At 40.7% G+C, this 21,253-nt stretch overlaps 1 protein-coding gene across 5 annotated transcripts in view; it reads left to right on the top strand.

The window, feature by feature from the left end:
* Positions 1 to 21,253, top strand: part of PCSK5 (proprotein convertase subtilisin/kexin type 5) — a 492,571-nt gene that overhangs the window by 201,109 nt on the left and 270,209 nt on the right. For all 5 annotated transcript variants that reach the window (XM_070480332.1, XM_070480331.1, XM_070480335.1 and 2 more), the window contains exons 8-9: positions 5,069 to 5,281; positions 18,182 to 18,282. In XM_070480332.1, coding sequence (XP_070336433.1) covers positions 5,069 to 5,281; positions 18,182 to 18,282 — 314 coding nt within the window. The remainder of the gene's footprint in view (positions 1 to 5,068; positions 5,282 to 18,181; positions 18,283 to 21,253) is intronic.

The following is a 21,253-nucleotide window of genomic DNA, read 5'->3' as shown; positions in this document are numbered from 1 at the left end:
ACTGTAAATTTGTTATCTTTTGACTTGGCACTCAAATTGGATGACTTTTTTTTTTTCTCTCATTCAGAGTTACCAGTTGTAATCATAATACTTTACCACAGTATAAAATAATGTTATTTCCTACACTTTGGGGAAATATGTCTCAATATTTTTTTCTCTTTAAAATCTTCTGCCCACCTTCCCTTCTTCTTACATCCCACATTAAGATTTAATTCTGAAATTACTCTGAATTTCAGAGAAAGGTCCAGATTTCTTCTTACCCCATATGTTTTGGTTTTCCAAATATTGCACACTAATGAAAATTCCCTGTGCATCTATAGTAAATAAACCTTTGAATTACTAATTGTTTCAGATTAGCCCCCTAGATCTTTAGCAGCTGTCTGTATGGCATTTTCAGCCCACAAATTCAGTCTGTTTATTTCTGGGACTTTAATCATCGGCTGTACACACAGGCAGAGGTCTGGTTGCCTTGTAGACAAAAGCGGTGGCAGCATCTGTATGTTTTGTAGCCTGGAGGCGGGGAGGGGGGTCTACTCATCCTTTATCTCCTCTTCTCACCTTGTGTCATTCACTGCCAGACTGCCCGCGGAGGCTGAAGCAGCACAAATGGATGTTCTCACAGTCTGGAGGCTTCCAATCTGGAAGTCTCAGGGTGCTGGCAGAGTTCGGTTCTGGGAATGCCTCTCTCCTCAGCTTGCAAACAGCTGCCTTCTTGCTGTGTTCTTAGGAGGTCTTCCTTCTGTTCACACACTTTGGTTGTCTCATCTTCTTAAAAGGACACCATCCTGTCTGATTGTGGCCCACTCTTATGACCTCATTTAACATTAATTACCTCTTTAAAGGCTCTTGTTTCAAATACAGTCTCCTCAGGCGTTAGGACTTCAACATGTGAATTTGAGAGGACACAATTCAGACCCTAGCACAGCTTAAAGAGGAAGCTACATCTTCCAATAGACCTTCCAGCTCTCCTCTCCCCTTCTTTCCACAAGCTTCCTGCTCTGGGATGCTGATCTCTACGGGCTCCAGGTCCTCTGGCTTCTGGTGGCGTCCAGCCAGTGGGCACATTAGTGAAAAATGAGGGAGAGGGAGGAAGAGACAGGGTCTTGCTCAGTGCATAGTACCCTGGGCTCCTTCCCTGCAGGACCAACATGGGCTGGCACATCCCCTGCCCAATTTTCAGCTCTGCTTAGCCCCACAGTCTCCAGTTTCTGTGACTCCCTCTCTCTGGCTTCCTTCAGGCCCCAGGATGTGGTAGTAGGGTGATTACAGACAGACTCCATACCCTCCTCCTCTGGAGTTTGCCTTTACCAGGCTCAGTTGGATTTAAGCTTTGGGTCTGGCATTAGTGAGCATTTCTGAGTCCCGGTTTACTCATCCGTTAAAAAAAAAATTGATACAGACTTGAATTGTGCAGAATTATTGTGTACAATAATAATAAAAAGCAGAGACATTACTCTGCCAGCAAAGGTCCGTCTAGTCAAAGCTATGGTTTTTCCAGTAGTCATGTATGGGTGTGAGAGTTGGACTATAAAGAAAGTTGAGCACCAAAGAATTGATGCTTTTGGACTGTGGTGTTGAAGAAGATTCTTGAGAGTCCCTTGGACAGCAAGGAGATCCAACCAGTCCACCCTAAAGGAGATCAGTCCTGAATATTTATTGGAAGGACTGATGCTGAAGCTGAAACTCCAATACTTTGGCCACCTGATGCAAAGAACTGATCATTGGGAAAAACCCTGATGCTGGGAGGGATTGGGGACAGGAGGAGAAAGGGACGACAGAGGATGAGATGGTTGAATGGCATCACCAACTTGATAGACATGAGTTTGAGTAAACTCCAGGAGTTCGTGATGGGCAGGGAGGCCTGGAGTGCTGCAATCTATGGAGTCGCAAAGAATCAAACACGACTGAGCGACTGAACTGAACTGATTGTGTACAAACAGAAAAATGTTTGTACAGTGCTTGATGTATAGGAAGCCTCTGTAAATGTTAGCCTCTGTGGTTTTCAGGGCACAATGGACCTTCTACATGTAAAATTCCTTTTGATCATAAAACAGAAATTATCTCTTAAGATTTAGCCCTGGATTTTCAGTCTTAATGGAGAAATAAATGTGTTTGTTTCTATTTATAAAAATCCTGCATGGTCACAGTAGGATGGTATTAATAAAATAAAATTCCTTTCTAATCTTATTGAGCAGGAGAAATTCTATTACACTGTCACCTGATGGTAGCTTTAAGCATATTACTGTATTGTGTATTAACTTCATTACATACACAAGCACATACACTTCTAAACTGAGATTGTACTACATCATTTTGTATCCTACATTTGTAATGATATTACAATACAAAAGTATCTTCCAAACATTGTCTTACAGAATATTTTTTTGAGTCACATAATAACAGTGCCTTTTATTTTACTTGTTCTTTTAAATTGGAATAAATAGAATATGTTTTTTAAAATGTTTTCATTGAAGTTTATACATAAGCACACAGTCATAATTTTATATAGATATATAAATGTGATTGTGCCATATGTGCTTTTCCGTTGTTTTGTGGGCTTTAAGCCGTCATCTTTAAACCAGGTAAGTTTTGGCATCATCTCAAGCTTTCTGTTGACTGGTCGGGTAAAGCTCCCACGTGACCATGCTTTTTCCTGATGATAGAGCTCCTCAGTGTGTGATGGAAAGGACAGATGTTGGTGATGAAATGGGACCTTCTTATTCTTCTCTGGCTGTGACATAATGTCTCTGAGATAGATATGGGTCAGTCACCAGAGTTTCTCAATCTTGCCATCCACATCATAGTGAGGGGTAATTCCCTCTAGAGAATTAGAAGCATTGAACAAAATCCTCAGTTTATGATAATCTGGGTGATTTTTGCATCTTTCTCTGTTTCATGAATATTTGGATGGGAAATTGAAGGATGGTAAACCAGGCCCAGCTGTCTAGTGGCAGGAACATCCAGAAGTTTCTCCCCCTCTCTTCATGAATTTTTCCCATTCCTGTGTAGTCATATTGCATTTTTCCACATTGAAGGACAGAAAGAAATCTTTGCTCAGGTCTAGTCAAATCCTGTCATAAATATTCTATTCCTTGAAAATTGAAGGTCAGGGAGAGTTTATCAAAGATACTCCAGATTCTTTGTCATCTCTCTTTCTTTGGCTCTTTTTCTAGAAATTCCAGGACAACACACTAAATACTCTGAGACCAGAAGACTTGGGGCCTGGAAAGAAATTTAAGCATTACTATTTTTGTGACTTTGGTTCTCACTTCCTAATTACAAACTAGCTTCCCAGGTGGCACTAGTGGTAAAGAATCTGCCTGACAATTCAGGAAACGTAAGAGACGCAGGTTTGATCCCTAGGTTGGGAAGATCCCCTGGAGCAGGAAGTGACCACCCACTCCAATATTCTTGCCTAGGAAACCCCACGGACAGAGGAAGCAGGCAGGCTACAGTCAATGGAGTCACAAAGAGTCAGATACAACTTAGCACACACTATTGTATTCCTAATTGCAAAATGATAGATTTGGCCTAGGTTCCTCCAGCATGCCTTATAGGTCCTATATGGTAAAATTTCTGAAGGATTCAGCTATAACTGTTCTGAGAAATATTCTTCAATTTGACTTATTTCTCTCTTTTCTCCTGAAAATCTCATCTTACATAGAAAAATAGTCAGTACATCTATGTTCTTTGCTGAGCTTATGCCAAGTTTTGTAAGAAAAACCAAAAACTTCTTGGATCTAGTTGAGGAAGATATCCACAAGCAAATATGTTTGGAAATTACAAGTCATGCCACCCTGTTAGGGTTTTGCAATGAGTGATCACTCACCTAAAGACTCTTCGAAGTTCTACAAAAAGGGAACCTGTTTAATTTGCTTAATTCGGTTTCCCAAACATAGTTGATCTTGAAATCCTTATATTTCTGGTAGCATCTATTAGCATCCCTCATAATTAATGTCCCTGCCTTACATAGAGGAGACACAGCTCTTGAATGAAAGGCATTGTCCCAAATTCTGCCCTTTATTGACGTGTGATCTCAGAGGAAATGCATTACTTCTGCACCCCTCACATTGCTCATAAATCAAATGAGGGTACATAATAGCACCCACTTAATGTGGATGTAGATTTATACGAATATCATATGACTACGATAGTTGTGACTAATAATATGCCACCTCTGAGGTCTGCCTGTCTGGGTTCAAATTTTGTCCTACCGTTTACTGGCTTATGACCTTAACATTACTTCTGTATCTCAGTTCTTTATCTGGATGAGGGGGATAAACTTTGTACCATTCTCACAGTCATTGGAGGAATTCAGTCCAATTCATGTAAAATATTTAGAATGGTGCTTGGCCCATGGTAGGTATCTAGCAAATGTTAGCCTTTATTTTTGTCATTGTTGATGTTCTTGTTACTTCTATGACTGTATCAGGTGAAAGGGATTATTTTTGTTTCTTTGTTTAATTGGGATATAGTTGACATTAGTTTCAAGTATTCAACATTAATGATTCAATATTTGTATATAATTGTGAAATGATCACCACAGTGAGTCTGGTTGACATCCATCACCATACATAGTTGCAATATTTTTCTTTGTGATAAGAAATTTTAAGATATACTTTCTCAGCAACTTTCAAATGTACAATATAACAGTATTAACGATAGTCATCAGGCTGTACATTGCATTTGAATTATTTTCATTTTTAAAAGCAAGCCCTCTAACCTCAGAAAGCAGCTCAGATCCAGCATATTATTAATATAGCATCCTGTGCTGTGCTCAGTCGCTTCAGTCATGGCCAACAGTTTGCGGCCTGTGGACTGTAGCCAGCCAGGCTGCTCTGTCCATGGGATTCTCCAGGCAAAAATACTGGAGTGCCCACCTCCAGGGGATCTTCCCAACCCAGGAATTGAACCCATATCTCTGGCGTCGCCTGTATTGCAGGCAGGTTCTTTATCCACTGAGCCACCTGGCAAGCATCATACCCCTCCTGCAAATGCTTGATTCTGCTGTGTTGATATTGATCTTGTCTTCATGCGGAGTCTGTGACCTATTTCTGTTTGCGTGCAGGGGCGGAGAGGCCTCGGCTCAGTTTTTGTCTGGGCGTCAGGAAATGGTGGAAGGAGCAAAGACCACTGCTCCTGTGACGGCTACACCAACAGCATCTATACCATCTCCATCAGCAGCACAGCCGAAAGTGGAAAGAAGCCTTGGTACCTGGAAGAGTGTTCATCCACGCTGGCCACAACCTACAGCAGTGGAGAGTCCTATGATAAGAAAATAGTATGTACCATTTGCTTCTCTGACATGATTGGTTTATAATCTTCAAACACAAAGGGAGAATGCATACATTTATATGCACAGTGATATATGGAAATAGAATGTTAAATTAGCTAATTACTTCCCTGGAGGCTCAGACGGTAAAGAGTCTGCCTGCAATTCAGGAGACCCAGGTTCAATCCCTGGGTAAGGAAGACCCCCTGGAGAAGGCAATGGCAACCCACTCCAGTGTTCTTGCCTAGAAAATCCCATGGATGGAGGAGCCTGGCAGGCTATAGTCCATGGGGTTGCAAAGAGTCAGATGCTACTGAGTGATTTCACTTTCACTTTCTTTCAACACAAGTATTTTAAATGTAACCATTCTGTTACCAAGTCACTGAAAAAGCCTGTCTGGGTCATTTACAATCCAGCATTGAATGTGGCCTTAGACATGATTAAGCCTCAGTTTTCTCAAAGACAAGTGAATGGACCACATTTACCCTGTGAGTTAGTGGTAGAGAAGAGACTGGGTGGAATTCTCAGCCCAGTTCCCTATTACTCTGTCCCCATACTCTCTTGGAATTTCAGCTTCAGATCTTTGGTTTCAAAGTAGGTACAACGAACTCAGTGTGACGTAAACCTATATCAAAAGTGTTTCTCTAACACCAGCACAAAGTTTGCCTGAACAAGAAGCACAGTAATCCTGGGTGATCTGCTTACCAAGATGCCCTCCACGTTATGCAGACGGTAAAATGATGAAGAGTTCTTGTTTGCAGGACCAGCCTGCTTAGGTTTCACTCACTGTTGCACTGTTTGCTAGCTGGTACCTTTGGACAAATTACTTAATTTTTCTGTCTCAACATCCTTAACTGTCAAATGGGGACATTTAATAATATGTAGTTCACAAGAGTTATTTCAGCGATTATGAGGAAGTAGATAAAAAGTGCTTTGTACACTACCTGATCCATTAGTGCTCAAGAAAGATCTGACTTTTGGGATGCCCCCACTCATTGCAGCCGACTCGGAATTTCAGACACCTTTGCACTTTCTTCTTTTCCCAATCATGATTTTGCAAAATGTCTCAGGATTTGTCTTTTAAAGTGGAGCTGAGCTGCTATATCTGAATCTTTTTAGCATTTAGCTAAACCAACACTCTACTTTTAGATCCCAGGATTCATATAGGTTTGGGCCACTCTGCAATGCTCCCTCTGGCTTTATACAGTGCTGGAAATAGAAGTGATAAGGTACTATGTCCTCATGTAATTCTTCATCCATATCCATTTGGTTTCTCTTGATCCCTGATTATTATAGGCTTCATATTTGATTTCTCAGCTACCTTCTCCTATCCTCTTATTTTATTTATTTGTTTGGTTGAGTTGGATCTTATTTGTGGCATGAAGGGTCTTCATTGCATCATACAGGATCTTTCCTTGTGGCACATGGGCTCACTAGTTGCGGCACACAGCCTTAGTTTCCCCGTGGCATATGGGATCTCAGTTCCCCAATCAGGGATCAAACCCAGGTCCCCTACATTGCAAGCTGGGTTCTTAACCACGTGACAACCAGGGAAGTCCCCTTTTACTATCTGCTTTAGTTACATTTTCAGATTGATTTAAATAAAAGCCACCTACCAATATGCATATAATACCTTCTTTCTGTAATACCTTCATAACAATTGAATTAAACATATTCATATAAATTCCCCTGAAAGTACTTCCATCATTCATCAGTAAACATATTCCAAAATACAAAGTAAAATATGAAAGGAGAAAATACAGAGATGACAAGTTTTGAAGTCTCATGGCTTTTTTCATGGGAAATGATGCTGTATGATATTTTACCTTCATAATGGAAATGCTTTCATCTAGGAATGTTTCTTTGGCTTCCAAATTTGCTTATCTCTCAGAACTCATGGTCAAGGCCCACTAATACTGAGTGGCATCTATCAGTTCTGCATCATGGAAATCCTGATGAACTCTCTGGAATAAGAATTGTCTTCTCAAACTTCTAGAGTCTGAATGCATCTTAAGGTAGCTCACCATTGCCTCAAAGTAAACATGCCTACCTAGTGCTATTATTTCCTGTGGGATGGTGGTGAGAAAGGTGTTTTTAAGTTCCATAAATACCTTCCTTAAGAGAAGCTTATAGTCCAATGGGCAAAATATCCAGGAAGAAGGAAGGGTTGCCTGGGTCCAGGTGGAAGAGCACAGTGCAGACAGAGGGACCTGGGAATCACTGCTCAGAGATTGACTGCTTACACTTGACCTCCTAGGGCCTTTCATCCCTATCTCCTGTGATTGTGTGGCAGCTGTTATGTCCCCCATTGACTGGGTGGTCATTTAGGATTCTCCCACGGATGGACAAATCAATCATTCTGTGATGAAAGATAGGGCTTGAGAGGAAAAATGGACACCATGAAATAATGTCAATATCCTTGATTCAGGTCATATTTCACTTTTCCCTAGTTGCTGCTACTGATACCAAAACCTTGACTGACTCACTCAATGTATAAAGTTATCTGTGTAACTTTTACTTGGCCCTATCTTTTGTTTAACCTCTCCTATTCTCATGGTAGCCATTTGTTAGTAATTCTTCTGTAGCCAATTCTCAGAATCTCTTATTTTGCCTGAATCTCCAAATTACTCTTTGTTGGACAGGAGTGCTATAGCTGTTTCAAATGATAATCTGTAGCTGCAGACAGACCACTCAGTGGCTAAGTAACTTTCCCGGAATCTTGGTTTCCTCATCTGTAAAATGGAGGTAAAGCCAGTACCAACCTCGTGGATTTTCATGAAGATAAGAAGATACTGAGCGTAAGATACTTGCACAGCTCCTATGGCAGCGAGCCACCTAGTAAGTGGCTGGTATCCTTGTTCCCTAAGTCAGTGTAGCTTTTTGCATCGTGGGAGCTTAGGCCGGTCATTTTTCCAGATGTTGTTAATGGAGGTGCTTCATTTTCCCAATTTGTAGAACCACGATCTGTTCCATCCACCCCATAAAGAAAGGTGCTTTGAAGGTGAACATGTTAACTAACAGTTTGAACATGAGTTGGCAGCAACATCAGCCTTTTATGGTCCAGCTACCCCTTTCCCTTCTAGATGTCAGAATGACAGATAATCCAGCTCTGCACTTGGGAACTTTTCTCCACCAGGCTTTGAACAAGTTGCCTATGGTCCCTCAGAGATGCCCGCATCCTGTTAGTGGCATCTGTGATTGAGTGTTACAGGAACAGTGTCTCCCTTTGTTCTGGGGCTCCCCTCCCCAGGCCACCCATTTCCTTTTGTAATTTGTACCTTCTCGAGAAGAGCACAGTTGTCATTCTTCATTCGTAGAGCACCTTTGTGAGTTGAACTGAGGCAGACACTGAGCATCCAGAAGGTCTCACTGCTTCTGGGAAAGCACTTTTGTTAAGTAAATTTTACTTGTCTTTTTAATGGTGTTCAAGCAGGAAAACCTTGCCCTGAGTTTCAGAATGTAGCCCAGTCTCCATCCCTTGTTTTCCTGCCATTGCTATCGATACAGTTGCGGACCTTAGTATTCCACTCATTAATAAATAGATTTATAGATTTAATAGATTGAGATCAGTGTTGGTCTTGAACCTTATTACAGCAAGTGAAGCATCCAAAGTATCAAGATTACTATGATAAGAAGCTCCCCTATAAACTAAATAGAAATCAGTGGAAATGACTGGCTATTATGAAACAATGTTTTTCTTAATAACTCCATATCCATTTTATTCCATGCTGGGCATGTAGTACTTTTATAATTATACTGACATCTTGTAAATGTAACATTTTTTGCCCTTCTAATGTATACCTGGCAGCATGCTGTGCACATTCAATGTACCATCTCTTGGTACCCTCAAAACCCTATGCAGGAAATCAGGTATTGTACCCATTTTACTGATGAGGAAAGTGAAGATTAAAAGAGACACAGCTAGTAAGTGGTAGAGTCTGAATCCCAACCAAATTTGGGTTGAACCCCAGCCCACCTTGTAGCCAATGTGCTGTCATGTCCAGTCCAAGGAAGTCCAGCATGGGGTTCTGTGAAAGAATGACATTTTTCTTACCTGTTTGAGGTTCTGTTCACAGTGATCAAAAAAATGAAAAAGTTGGTGAAATATATAGGCGTCCATTGTTTTTCACTACTTGGCCCACTATTTTTTTTTTTAATATGGAAAGTAATTTTAATTTTTAAATTTAGTACATGTACTTTCATTTATATTCTTGGCAACAGTATATTCAAGTTTTATACACTCTGAATACAATGAACGATTTGTTTCATAGTCCTTTATATCAGCGCTGTCCTGTAGAACTTTTTTGCTGTTATGAAAAGGTTCTCCATTTGTGCTGCCAAAATGGTAGTCACTAGACATATGTAGTTATTGTGAAATGTGGCCAGTCCAATGGAGGAATTTTATTTTAATTTGTTAAGTTTTAACTAATTTTAAATTAAATATCCACATGGGACTAGTGGTAATTACATCAAAGAGCATATTTTTATTTTTATGGCTCACTAATTTTGAATTTCATGCCTTTGACCTCTTCTCAACTGCCTCAGACAATCAGTCCTCTTGCAAAACACCTAAGCCCTTTGCCAGTCTGAGTTGCTAATTCCTATGGCCTGGCATTGAGCTCCCCAGAGTCACTATGCTTTTTGTGTGATTTCAAACCAGGACCCTGTCATGTGAGACATGTCATCTGGCAGGAATACTGTTTCCCCAGAAACCACTTCTTTTATGCCTCTTCTCAAGTTTTTCTTCAGTAGGACTGTTCCTCACCTTTGAAAGAATGGTGCTCCCCTCCCCATACTCTTTTATCCTGTTCAGTTTTCTTTCTAGTGTCCTTAGAGCTACTTAATGTGATGCTACACATTTGCTTATTGACGTTCCATTTTCCATACTAGACTGGAAACCACTTGAGATTGAAGACTTTATTTTGTACCTTCCCAGAACCTGAGCTCAATAAATGTTCAGGCATAACTGACTCTCAGACACTGGGAAAGAGAGAAACATCACAGGGGGTTCATATTGTGACAGGAGACAGGTGGGTATTCTCTCTCTCTCAGAGAATCTCCTTCTACTGGTAGAAAGGTTGGTGAAAGGCAAAGGGTATTTGACAATATATTTCACATAGGAAATTGCCTGCAGGAATCCTGCTACATAAAACTATATATCCAACCTGCTACATAAAACTGTACAACTGTTCTTAGTGTCAAGGAGCGTTAAAGGTCCTGTCTTTATATAACCCTTCACTACCTCCTGAATTTCTCCCAAGTTCTTTGTTAGAGATAAAGCTTTCCTCTTCCCCCAGTCATTCCATCATTAAATTATCTGCTTACCTTTTCTTCCCCCTAGTAATTTGTCTCAGTGTTTGGAATATGGAGGCCATTGTATTCCTCCTCAGAGGGGTTTTGTGAGCCAGGGTATAGAGAATGTATGCTCTACTCAGCCCTCTTCTAATGTCATTTTATTCATTTGTGGTCACGTCAAACTTGCTGCCTGGGGTATCTCAGGGTTAGCCTGAAAGACCAATTCCATGTGGAGGAATTATCTTATTGCTTTCAATATTCCTAAGCAGCTACACATTTCCTTTTGCAGAAAGTACCTTCTCTCACTACCCAATTCATTATTCAGAAGCAGTCATTACTATCATCTTTCTGTTTCTCCTCTTGATTTGGGAAATGTCGTGATTTTTCATGAGTAAAAGCCAGCAAATCCAGATGTGTTTAGTTTGTATGGACATTTGATCCATATTCTCTCAAGAATGTTAAATAGAAGGAGGGAAACTTTATTCCTGCAAAGTTCTCATTTTGATTGTGGCCTGAGGGAGAATGGAGATACCCAGCTGCTGACAGGGAAGGAGCCCAAGGGTGGTTCCCCTGAGGTTGCCTGTGATCATCTAAAACTGCCACCTTTGCTCTGATGGGTGAATACACTCCATAGCTCAACTTTTTATTTTGCTGCCATTTCAGAATTGAATACTCCTTACTAGCTCTTTAGTGACTGCATGTCCTTGAGCTCCTGAGTCTTTCTGAGCTTCCATTTCCTTAGTTAATAAACAGTGTATCTCCCTTGTAGAGTTCTTGGGGGATCAGAGGTCATTTTACACACACCGATGTGCGCATACACCTACACACCTGTTGTTCATTGCCCTCACGCTCTGCACTTGCTGTCATTTTCAAAGCAGGGCATCTAGTAAGAGGAAGGGTTCTGCTTTAGCCCCTGGACTGTATATATACACATACACACATAATTTTTTAGGCTGCTTATAAGTTTATATAAGTCTTATTTAGAGAATTGATAAAGAAATAACCTTGAAGTCTTTCCTAACAAGTGGGAGAGTTTAAAATATAGAACAAAATGAGTATAAAGTAGCTTGACACTAGTAATTCAGCATAGCCAATACTGCACCTTTGCTCTGTACTCAGGACTGAACTGAACATTATAGATTTGCAAAAAAAAAAAAGATGGCATCCTTCTTTAGTGATAGCGATCTCACATATATGAGCAAAACCTTACATTTGCACTCTACAGTTACAGATTTTCCTTGCAGCGTGGGAGTGGAATTTTGTGTGGCCTTGTCAGTCATGAATGAATCCTACACCAGTCTTTGTGACTTCACAGATCACAGAAAGCTTTTAGTTGGTCTTCAGTTCCTTTTTATTTTGCTGGCTTAATAAATCAGCATCTCCTGTTTTATTCACTAGCACATTTAAGATTTTGTTTCTGTCCTTGGAGCACATTTCTAATCTAAATCCAAGTCAACACCAGAAATAAATTCAACCTAACAGACATAATCATTTCATGTTTTAAAAATATCTCTTCAGCTGTTCTTTTAACAGATATGAGACAATATGGCACCTTCAAAATAAAATAGATCACAGGGTCTCAGGGAGATAGAAACTCTTAACTGTAGGGTTGCTATAAAGACTTGTCATTTATGGCCAGACTCAATCTGAACTGAGATTCCCTGGAGAATTACATCAACAGGCTAGAATAAAAGATCCAATCAGCCCAAGTAATGAAATGTGAAATATTAGGAAATAAGAGCTTAGGATGAGAAAAAGGAATGGTTCTTCTCAGAGGGAGCCTGACTCGACCTGAACAATACCCACCCCTCCTCACCAGATCAGGACGACATCCCTAACTTTGCAGACTCCAAGAGCCATCTGCTACCCATCCTGGGACAGGCTGAAAATCTAATTTGCTGATCAAGACAGCTTTGATCTGGCGTGGGGCCTGGTGTCATCTCCTGTTTCCTTCACTCTGATGGACAGAAATGATATTTTCTTGAGCAATATGAGAAGTTTTGTGGAGAAAAATTCTGTTTCTGATTTGGGTAGTGAATTTAGGGAATTTGGAGCATGCAAGATGCGCCAGCGGGACTAAAACCAGATTCTGAGATGCTCTCTGAAATGGAATCGAAACTCAAAGTGCTTTGTTGTTTTCACATATCAAATCTCTGAACTCCCAGCCCCATGATGTGGGCTGACCCTTGAATGCAGTTTCTCCTTTAAATTACACTGTCAGAACTTGTATGTATGCATTGTGATTAATGGGGTTACCCCATGTGGTTCCAGTTTGGGGAACATCGTTTTTCTTCAAGATTGCTTCTTGGTGGTCTTTGCCTTTTCTTTCTAAAGATGGACATAAAAATTTCCTGATACTGTGACTTCTCTTAATGATGAACACCCTGCCTTAGATCTTTTTGGTAATTTACACCTAAATATCTCCACCACTGACAGTAACTTCCTCTTGAAATGACCCAGCTGGAATTTTCACTTAAAGCAGGATGAGAAGGGAGTGAGGATGTTTTTGTTTCTTTTTTCTTCATTCCCTTTAACCTCCTTCCTTTCCATCACCTTTCTGTTCTAACCCCTTAACACCACTACTCACTGCTGAAGTTTCATTCAGTGAAATTGATTGGGAGAAAAATACAAAAGCACAACAATGATGTTGTCGAATTCTACAAACTTGCCTATATTAATAGCATTTAACGATAAATTGGTGTTTATATATAAAGGTACTGAGTAGGTTTTTATTTATGTACATATCATGTGTGTCTATGCCTGCTGACTCTATTTGGTTGGGGCATATGGCAAATCCAACATTATAAAATTTTTATTGTTCACATTTGAGGTTGGCTGGAGGTGGTTATTTATTAGATTCAAAAACACTACATACACACACTTGGAGTGTTTATTCTGGATTTGTTTCTGTGCATTGAAAGCGATGCATTGTGGTGCAGCTGAAGAATAAGCAACGTGAGCCAAGTGGGAAAGCATCATGAAAAATCTTGAATTCAGGCACAAGTCATTGAAAAAAAATAAAACTTGGCAAAGGAATGTGGCCATAAGGGTGAGGTAAAATGAGAAGAATGCAGGCAAGGCCATCTCTCAACAACAGTGTATTTAGAGACCTAGAAAAAGGCTGCGTCTGTGGTGTTTATGCATTGACTTAGGGACCAGGCCTTTGGAAAATAAGGATGCAGATTCACCCATATATTCAAATGAACTAGAAATCACTTTTTGATAGTTCATCAGTCCCACTTCTGGGTATATATCCAAAAGAATTGAAAACAGGATCTGAAAGAGACATTTGCACACCCATGTTTATTGCAGCATTATTCACAATAAGCAAGAAGTGGAAGCAACACACCCATTCATCTATCATTTGCCCATTGACAGATAAATCAATAAAGAAAATATACTATATGACACAATGAAGTAGTACAGTGGAATATTATGCAGCCTAAAAAGAAGGAAATCCTGCCATAGTCTACAACATGGATGAGCCTTGAGGACATTATTCTAAGTGAAATAAGCCAGTCACACACACACTCACACAAAAAATGCTGTGTAATTCCACTGACATGAGGTGCCTAGAGCGGTGACAGTCATAGAAGCAGACAATAGAATGCTGGTTTGGGAGAGGGGGTGGGGAGTTGTTTAATGGGTAGAAGTTCAGTCCTGCAAGATGAAAATATCATAGGGCTCTAGAATTGCACAACAACGTGCATGTAATTAGCAATACTGTACTGTACGTTGTTAAACATTGTTAAAACAGTAAATCTGTGGGGTTTTTTTATCCACACCCCCCACCAAAAGAAATACCTTTTTAAAGTCAACAATTGAATGTCTCAGAAGTTTCTTTTTTAATTTTTAAAAATTTTATTATTGGCGTATCATAGCTTTAAGGGCTTTCCAGGTGGATCAGTGGTAAAGCATCCTCCTGACAATGCAGGAAATGCGGGTTCGAGCCCTGGGTTAGTAAGATCCCCTGGAAGAGAAAATGGCAACCCACTCCAGTACTCTTTCCTGGAAAATCTCATAGACAGAGGAGCCTGATGGGCTACAGTCCATGGAGTCTCAAATAAGTCAGATGTGACTTGGAACTAAACAATTAACAACATAGTCGCTTTATAATGTTGTGTTGGCTTTTGCTTACAGCAAAGTGAATCAGCCGTAAGTTGCATGTAACCCCTCCCTCTTCAGCCTCCCTCCCTCCCTACCCCCAAACTTCCCTCCTAGGTCATTGCAGCACTGGAATGAGCTTCCTGTGCTATGCAGGAGCTTTCCACTAGCTAGCTATCTTACACGTTAGTGTATATATTTTAATGCTTCTCTTCCAATTCATCCCACCCTCCTCTCCCCACATCATGTCCCCATATCCCTTCTCTACATCACATCGCTTTTCCTGCCCTGCAAACAGGTTCATCTCTACCATGTTGCTAGATTTCATATCTATGCATTCAGTTCAGTTCACTCACTCAGTCATGTCTGACTCTTTGTGACCCCATGGACTGCAGCATGCCAGGCTTCCCTGTCCATCACCCACTCCTGGAGCTTGCTCAAACTCATGTCCATCGAGTCAGTGATGCCATCCAACCATCTCATCCTCTGTCATCCCCTTCTCCTCCTGCCTTCAATCTTTTCCAGTATCAGGGTCTTTTTAAACAAGTCAGTTCTTTGCATCAGGTGGCCAAAGTATTGGAGCTTCAGCTTCAGCATCTGTCCTTCCAATGAATATTCAGGATTGATTTCCTTTAGGACTGACTGGTTTGATCTCCTTATAGTCCAAGAGACTCTCAAGAGTCTTCTCCAACACCACAGTTCAGAAGCATCAATTCTTCAGCACTCAGCTTTCTTTATAGTCCAACTCTCACATCCATATATTATGCATTATGCATAATGTACACAGTATTTTTAATGTGTATACATTAGTATACAGTATTTTTTTCTCTTTTTGACTTACTGTATATGACAGACTTTATTAGGTCCATTCACATCACTACAAATGACCCAATTTTATTCATTTTGTGAGACTAAGTAGTATCCCATTGCATACATATACCACATGTTCTTTACCCATTTAGCTGTCGATGAACATTTAGGTTCTTCCGTGTCCTGGCTATTGTAAATAGCTCTGCACTGAACATTGGTGTACATGTGTCTCTTTGAATTGTGACTTTCTCAGGGTATATGCCAAGTAGTGGGATTGCTGACTCATATGGTAGTTCTAGTTTTAGATTTTTAAGGAACCTTCATACTGTTCTCATACTGGCAGCATCAATTCACCTTCCCACCAATAGTGCAAGAGCGTTTCTTAATAGAGAAACAGGTAGGGCTCTCTTTACCCAGATATCTCTTGAACACCCAGTGTGGAGGCTCCATGGATGTCTGGCTAATCAAATTTGTGAATCTAGACACAACTCTCCCTGCTTGCCAAACATGCCATCAGGCTCTTGCCCAGCAATCAGTTAGCCCAGAGAAGAGTACAGGACTCTCCTCTTCTCTACTGCCACCATATCTATGTGCTTATCTATATTTTTGTTCTTTCTCCTACTTCTTTTGTATCAGCACCTCTCTAGTATGGCTAAGCTGGTAACATTGTGTGCATGCGTGCTAAGTCACTTCAGTCGTGTCCGACTCTGTGCGACGCTATGGACTATAGCCCACCAGGCTTCTCTGTCCTTGGAATTCTCCAGGCAAGAATACTGGAGTGGGTTGCCATTTCCTCCTCCAGGGTATCTTCCCGATCCAGGGATTGAACCTGTGTCTCTTAAGTCTCCTGCATTGGCAGGCAGGATTCTTTACCACTATCGCCACCTTGGAAGCCCAAGCTGGTAATATTAGAGGTAATGTCAAAAGGCATTAGGAACAGACAGTGAGCACTGATGGTGTCGTGTGAGATGAAATCACCAAGATGTCCATCTCATTTTATAACTGTTAATTATTGAGTCCCTTCAGACATCCTCACACAACACCAAGGAAACTTTTAGGGGAGGATTCATTTCTAAGGAGTTACACATTAGTTTCTTTTGGTGATGATCAAATTTCTTTCCAAATCAGCTTATCTGCATACTTCTCTTGAAGGATGCACCTTAGAAGAAGCAGGGCTTTGTTTTTGCCACCTCTGTCTCCCTGCACCTTTCTGCTGATCTTTCACCTGTTTTCCTTTCTTTTTAATTTTTCTTATAATTTTGTTTGTTTATCTGTCGCTGTGCTGGGTCTCCATTCTGCGCGAGCTTTTCTCTAGTTGCAGCAAGCAGGGCTCTCTCTCGTTTCAGTGCCCAGGCTTCTCATGACGGTGGCTTCTCTTGTTGTGGGGCACAGGCTGTAAGGTGCATGGGCTTCAGTAGTTGTGACACAAGGACCCAGTAGTTGCGGCTCCTGGGCTCTAGAGTATAGGCTTAGTTGCTCTGCAGAAGTGGAATCTTCCCAGATTAGGGATGGAACCTGTGTCTCCTGCATTGGCAGGCAGATTCTTTACCACTGAGCCACCAGATATGTCCTCACTTCAGTTTTCTTATCTGTAAAATATGGGCGATGTACTTACCCTGATGCCTGAGAAAGCTTTACCGATGTCTTTCAATAGCTATGATGTGAGTCCTAGTAAGTTCATCTCATAAGCCTTATACCTTCCCAACACAAAGGCTGTTAGTCCCAAGGAGGGAGCACAAAAATGGATTCTTATCAGGGAGGAAGGATTTTTAAATCTTAGCTGTTATAATGTTTTGCAAAATCTTTTACCCTGATGCTTCCTTTCTCTGGTTATGAAGAATCTGCATTTTATTTTTCTTCCTTCAGGAAATGATTATGAAACACAGGTTGAGAAACCCTGCCCTTGCTGATGGGCATGTTATTCAACCACAGCTAAAGTGAACTGGCTTCAAACCAAGAGGAGACTATCTGATTCTTAACATTTTGGTTTTCAAAAAAATGGAAAATGGCTAATCTCCTATAGTGTTCAAGCATGTACTTAGGGCTGTTAATTTCACATCAAGTGCACTGGCTTCAACCCCGTTTTTAGTGTTTGTGTTAAATGTGTCAGGATTTAAATCTTGGTTCATCCAAGTCACATTTCTGTGTATCCTAAAACTGAGTATGTAAGCAAATGTTCCTTCTAAAACAGAACAAATCTTTTGCTTGCACCTGCAGCTTTTCCAAGGTGATAGTTCTGAGAGGGCAGAAACAAAACCCTGTACTTTTATTCCTTACGCTGATCATGCTTAACTCAGTATCTGGTGATTGGCTCAACATGTTTGATTATTTAAAATGTTGGGGTAACAAAAGTACATTGATGTTAGCTAAAGCTGGGACCAGAGTGAGGCAAGTGAGGTGGCTAGGTGTAGATTTTAAGGATAAACTTGTACAACCTGTGTGTTTCAGTCCAAAGGCTCACCTTAGTCTTGACCCCGGTTGTAACAGAAGTGGAATCCAATTTCCAGACCCTTCCCTTTGCAAAGTTGATTTACACAGGCAATTCTCTGGAAGTGATATGGTCACAGGAGCACAGGAACCAGGAATTTAAAACAACTATTTCAACACTCCTCCATTCCAGTTTTATGAGTAAATTTCTTTCTACTTGCATGTGACTCACGTTGACTCCAGAGCCCTAAATTTTCCACCTCTGTCTTCTAGATCACTACGGACCTGAGGCAGCGTTGCACAGACAACCACACAGGGACATCAGCCTCAGCCCCCATGGCTGCGGGCATCATCGCACTGGCCCTGGAAGCCAAGTAAGCCTTTGCTCCATTTGTCTCCACTGGTGACAGCCCCTCAGCTCAAGAACACTTTACCCCTTTGTTAGTATATAATCCCTAGCACAACCCGGAATATAATCTTCACAATTCCACTTTAAAACTTCAAAGAATAGGGCTTAACAAGCGGTTCCCCTATATTAAGGGCAAAGGCAACTTTTGGGGTTATCTTCTTAAAAAATCAAACAGTGTAATCACTTTATTGTGGAGTCATAGTATAAGCATGCCAGTTGGCTGCAACAGTCTTCTCGCCTTGTTGAGGTTCTAGTCTGGGAATGTTCTGTGAGTCTCAGGACACTTAGGTCTGCCTACTTCTGGGCCATTTCCCTGAAGGTCAGCAGTGCAGCTTAGATTCCATGACAATAGAATCATCACAGACTCACTCTGGGGAATAACGTATGTCAAGGGTCAGATGATGGGAGCCCAGGAAGAAAGGCAATCCACTTTCCATAAAGCCCTGTTTAATGGAGTCAAATCTGGTGTTTCAAAGACCCCTTTGAAAGGCCCCCTCGGGTTATTTTAGGTTCTTGGATTAGAGTGTATGGTGGTATTTGTCTCTTCTTTCTCTAAGCACCAATAGTTCAGTTTGTCTTAACTCTGAAAACCCAATAGAGATCGACACTTACTTATCCTCAATTTCAAAAGCCGAAATGCCCCCAAAACTGACAGTTGTTTTTGCAAATCTGACACTAAAACTCATTTGATGGCAAAGCTTGCCCTAAACTAATCTGAGGCTATTTACAGCTTTTCTTTATTGTGAAAATTCATACATTTCCCTGCAGAAACGTTAATGCATTTGATTATGAGGTGTTGGCTTGGACCTCACTGGAAGTTTTGTGTACTACATGCTAAGGACACCATACCTGAAAAAATCTTGAATTCCAAACACATCTGGTCCAAGAATTTTGTAGAAGGGATTATGAACCTGCACGCTGAGGCCATCGTACAAGAGGGTCATGACGAAAAAGAACTGAAGTAATGACGTTAAGTGTTTTTCCAAAAATAGCTTTGCACCACTGCCCTAGGGAGGACTGGAAAGATTCTTTCATTTAAATCTGATGTAGAACAATAGCTGGTGACAGGAAAAGAATATAAGAATCATGAGAGACTTGGGCATAAGAACAGTACAGTTTCATTCTTGGTACACAGATGGCTTCCTAACATTTACAGCTGATTCTTTGTAAGGCAAACAGCCTCTGTAAGGCAGCTGGGCCTCAATGTAATGTGGATTCAGTCAATTGCTAAGTCTTGTGTAATTCCTTGGACTGAGACAGGCAGAAGAACACAGACTTTGGGGATGGTGCTCTCTTAGCACATTTGAGCTGCTGTGACAAAATACCATAAGCTGAATAGCTTATGAACAGCACTTATTTCTCACAGCTCTAGAAGCTGGAACATCTAAGATCAAGGTGCCAGCAGATTCAGTGTCTGACAAGGACCCACTTCCTATTTGGCCTTACATGGTAGAAGGAGAGGGCAAGGGAGATCTCTGAAATCTCTTATAAGAGCACTGGTCCCATTCAAGAGGGCTCCAACCTCCTGACCTGATCACCTCCCAAAGGCCCCACCTCCTAATCCTATCACATTGGGTGTTAGGTGTCAACATGTGGATTTTGAGGGGACACAGATATTCAGACCATAGCAGGGACCCTATCTTTAGGTGGCCTCCTGCCCCTTAGCATTGCCATTGAATGTTCGGGTCTTTCGGAAAGGGTTAACTAAGTGTTAAATCATCTCAACGTATTATATCTTTTAAAGTGTTTAAAGTTTAGCAAGGAACTGGCACTTACCCTGTTCTCACTCTGTAACCTTTCTCTGCACTGTTGTGACAGCAGATTAAGTGTCTGTGTTTCTAATTTGGTGACTGAATTGGATTTTGAAGAATATATCATCTTCATTCTGAAATTCTGCGTTGTTTCTCTGGAATATTTTTCTGTCCACAAAATACTGAAAGAAAATCAGGAATTCTTCCTGCATCTCCCTGTTCCCTGTTCTCTTTTCCTCCACCAAAAAGAGATAAATAATCTCAAGTATGGCAACCAAGTACTATAACTGTGGCTATAGAACAACATGCTACTTAGTTACTTAAAATATTCCTATAACACTAATATTTACAGCAATAATTCCTTTAACCGCTATTTAAGCTCAAATGAAAACTCCTTAATTTTATGCCTCAAATAACACACTCAGTTGGATAAGGTTGCTTTGGGTCCAGGGAACACACTGGAAAGCTGCCTGTTTTCTTTTCCCTTGCATTTTGAGCAAATTTTGAGTATTTTTTTAAGATTGATTTTTGCCAAAACTGTGATGGGTGGAAGGAAGTTCATAAAATACAGCTTAGGTAGAAAATCCACTATATTTTAAGATTTTTAATGGTCTAGTCCAATGATTTGGCCACAGTATATAGTAAAAAACCTGATCATATGAAAAAGAATAAGTCTTCCCATACATCTCCATCAGTTTGTTCTACAGGCCAGTCTTTGCTTGTAAGTGAAGCTGAATGTTAGGGGAAAGACATCTGAGTACCTAAAGAGGGGGTCAAACATGGATAAACTAGCTTCAATAAGCAATAGGCCTCCCACAGGAGAAAAAGGATCTAAAACTAAGACATTGTAGTGAGGAACTCAAGTCACAATGCACCATGGTTGCAGTTGTTCTAAAGCTAAGTTTAACCCTGGTAAGTGTACGTCACCCAATCACTCAGCCTCTAGTACTAGGACTACTAATCACTCTACCGCTAGGACTTCTTAGCAACACTTCAACATTGGTAATGCTTTGAGATTCAGCCTTTACTATCACATATTGAAGAGCCTGATAGTAGTTCCCCCTTTATCCATGTTCCAAGACCCACAGTAGATGCCTTTAACTATAGATGTTACAAAGTCCTGTAGTACCATGTTTTTTCCCATAAGTACATACCTGTGACAAAGTTTAATTAATAAATTAGGCA

Source organism: Odocoileus virginianus, chromosome 18 (genome assembly GCF_023699985.2).
Source record: "Odocoileus virginianus isolate 20LAN1187 ecotype Illinois chromosome 18, Ovbor_1.2, whole genome shotgun sequence".
In the NCBI taxonomy this organism is placed as follows: Eukaryota; Metazoa; Chordata; class Mammalia; order Artiodactyla; family Cervidae; genus Odocoileus; species Odocoileus virginianus.
This window is presented reverse-complemented; position numbering and strand designations above follow the sequence as displayed.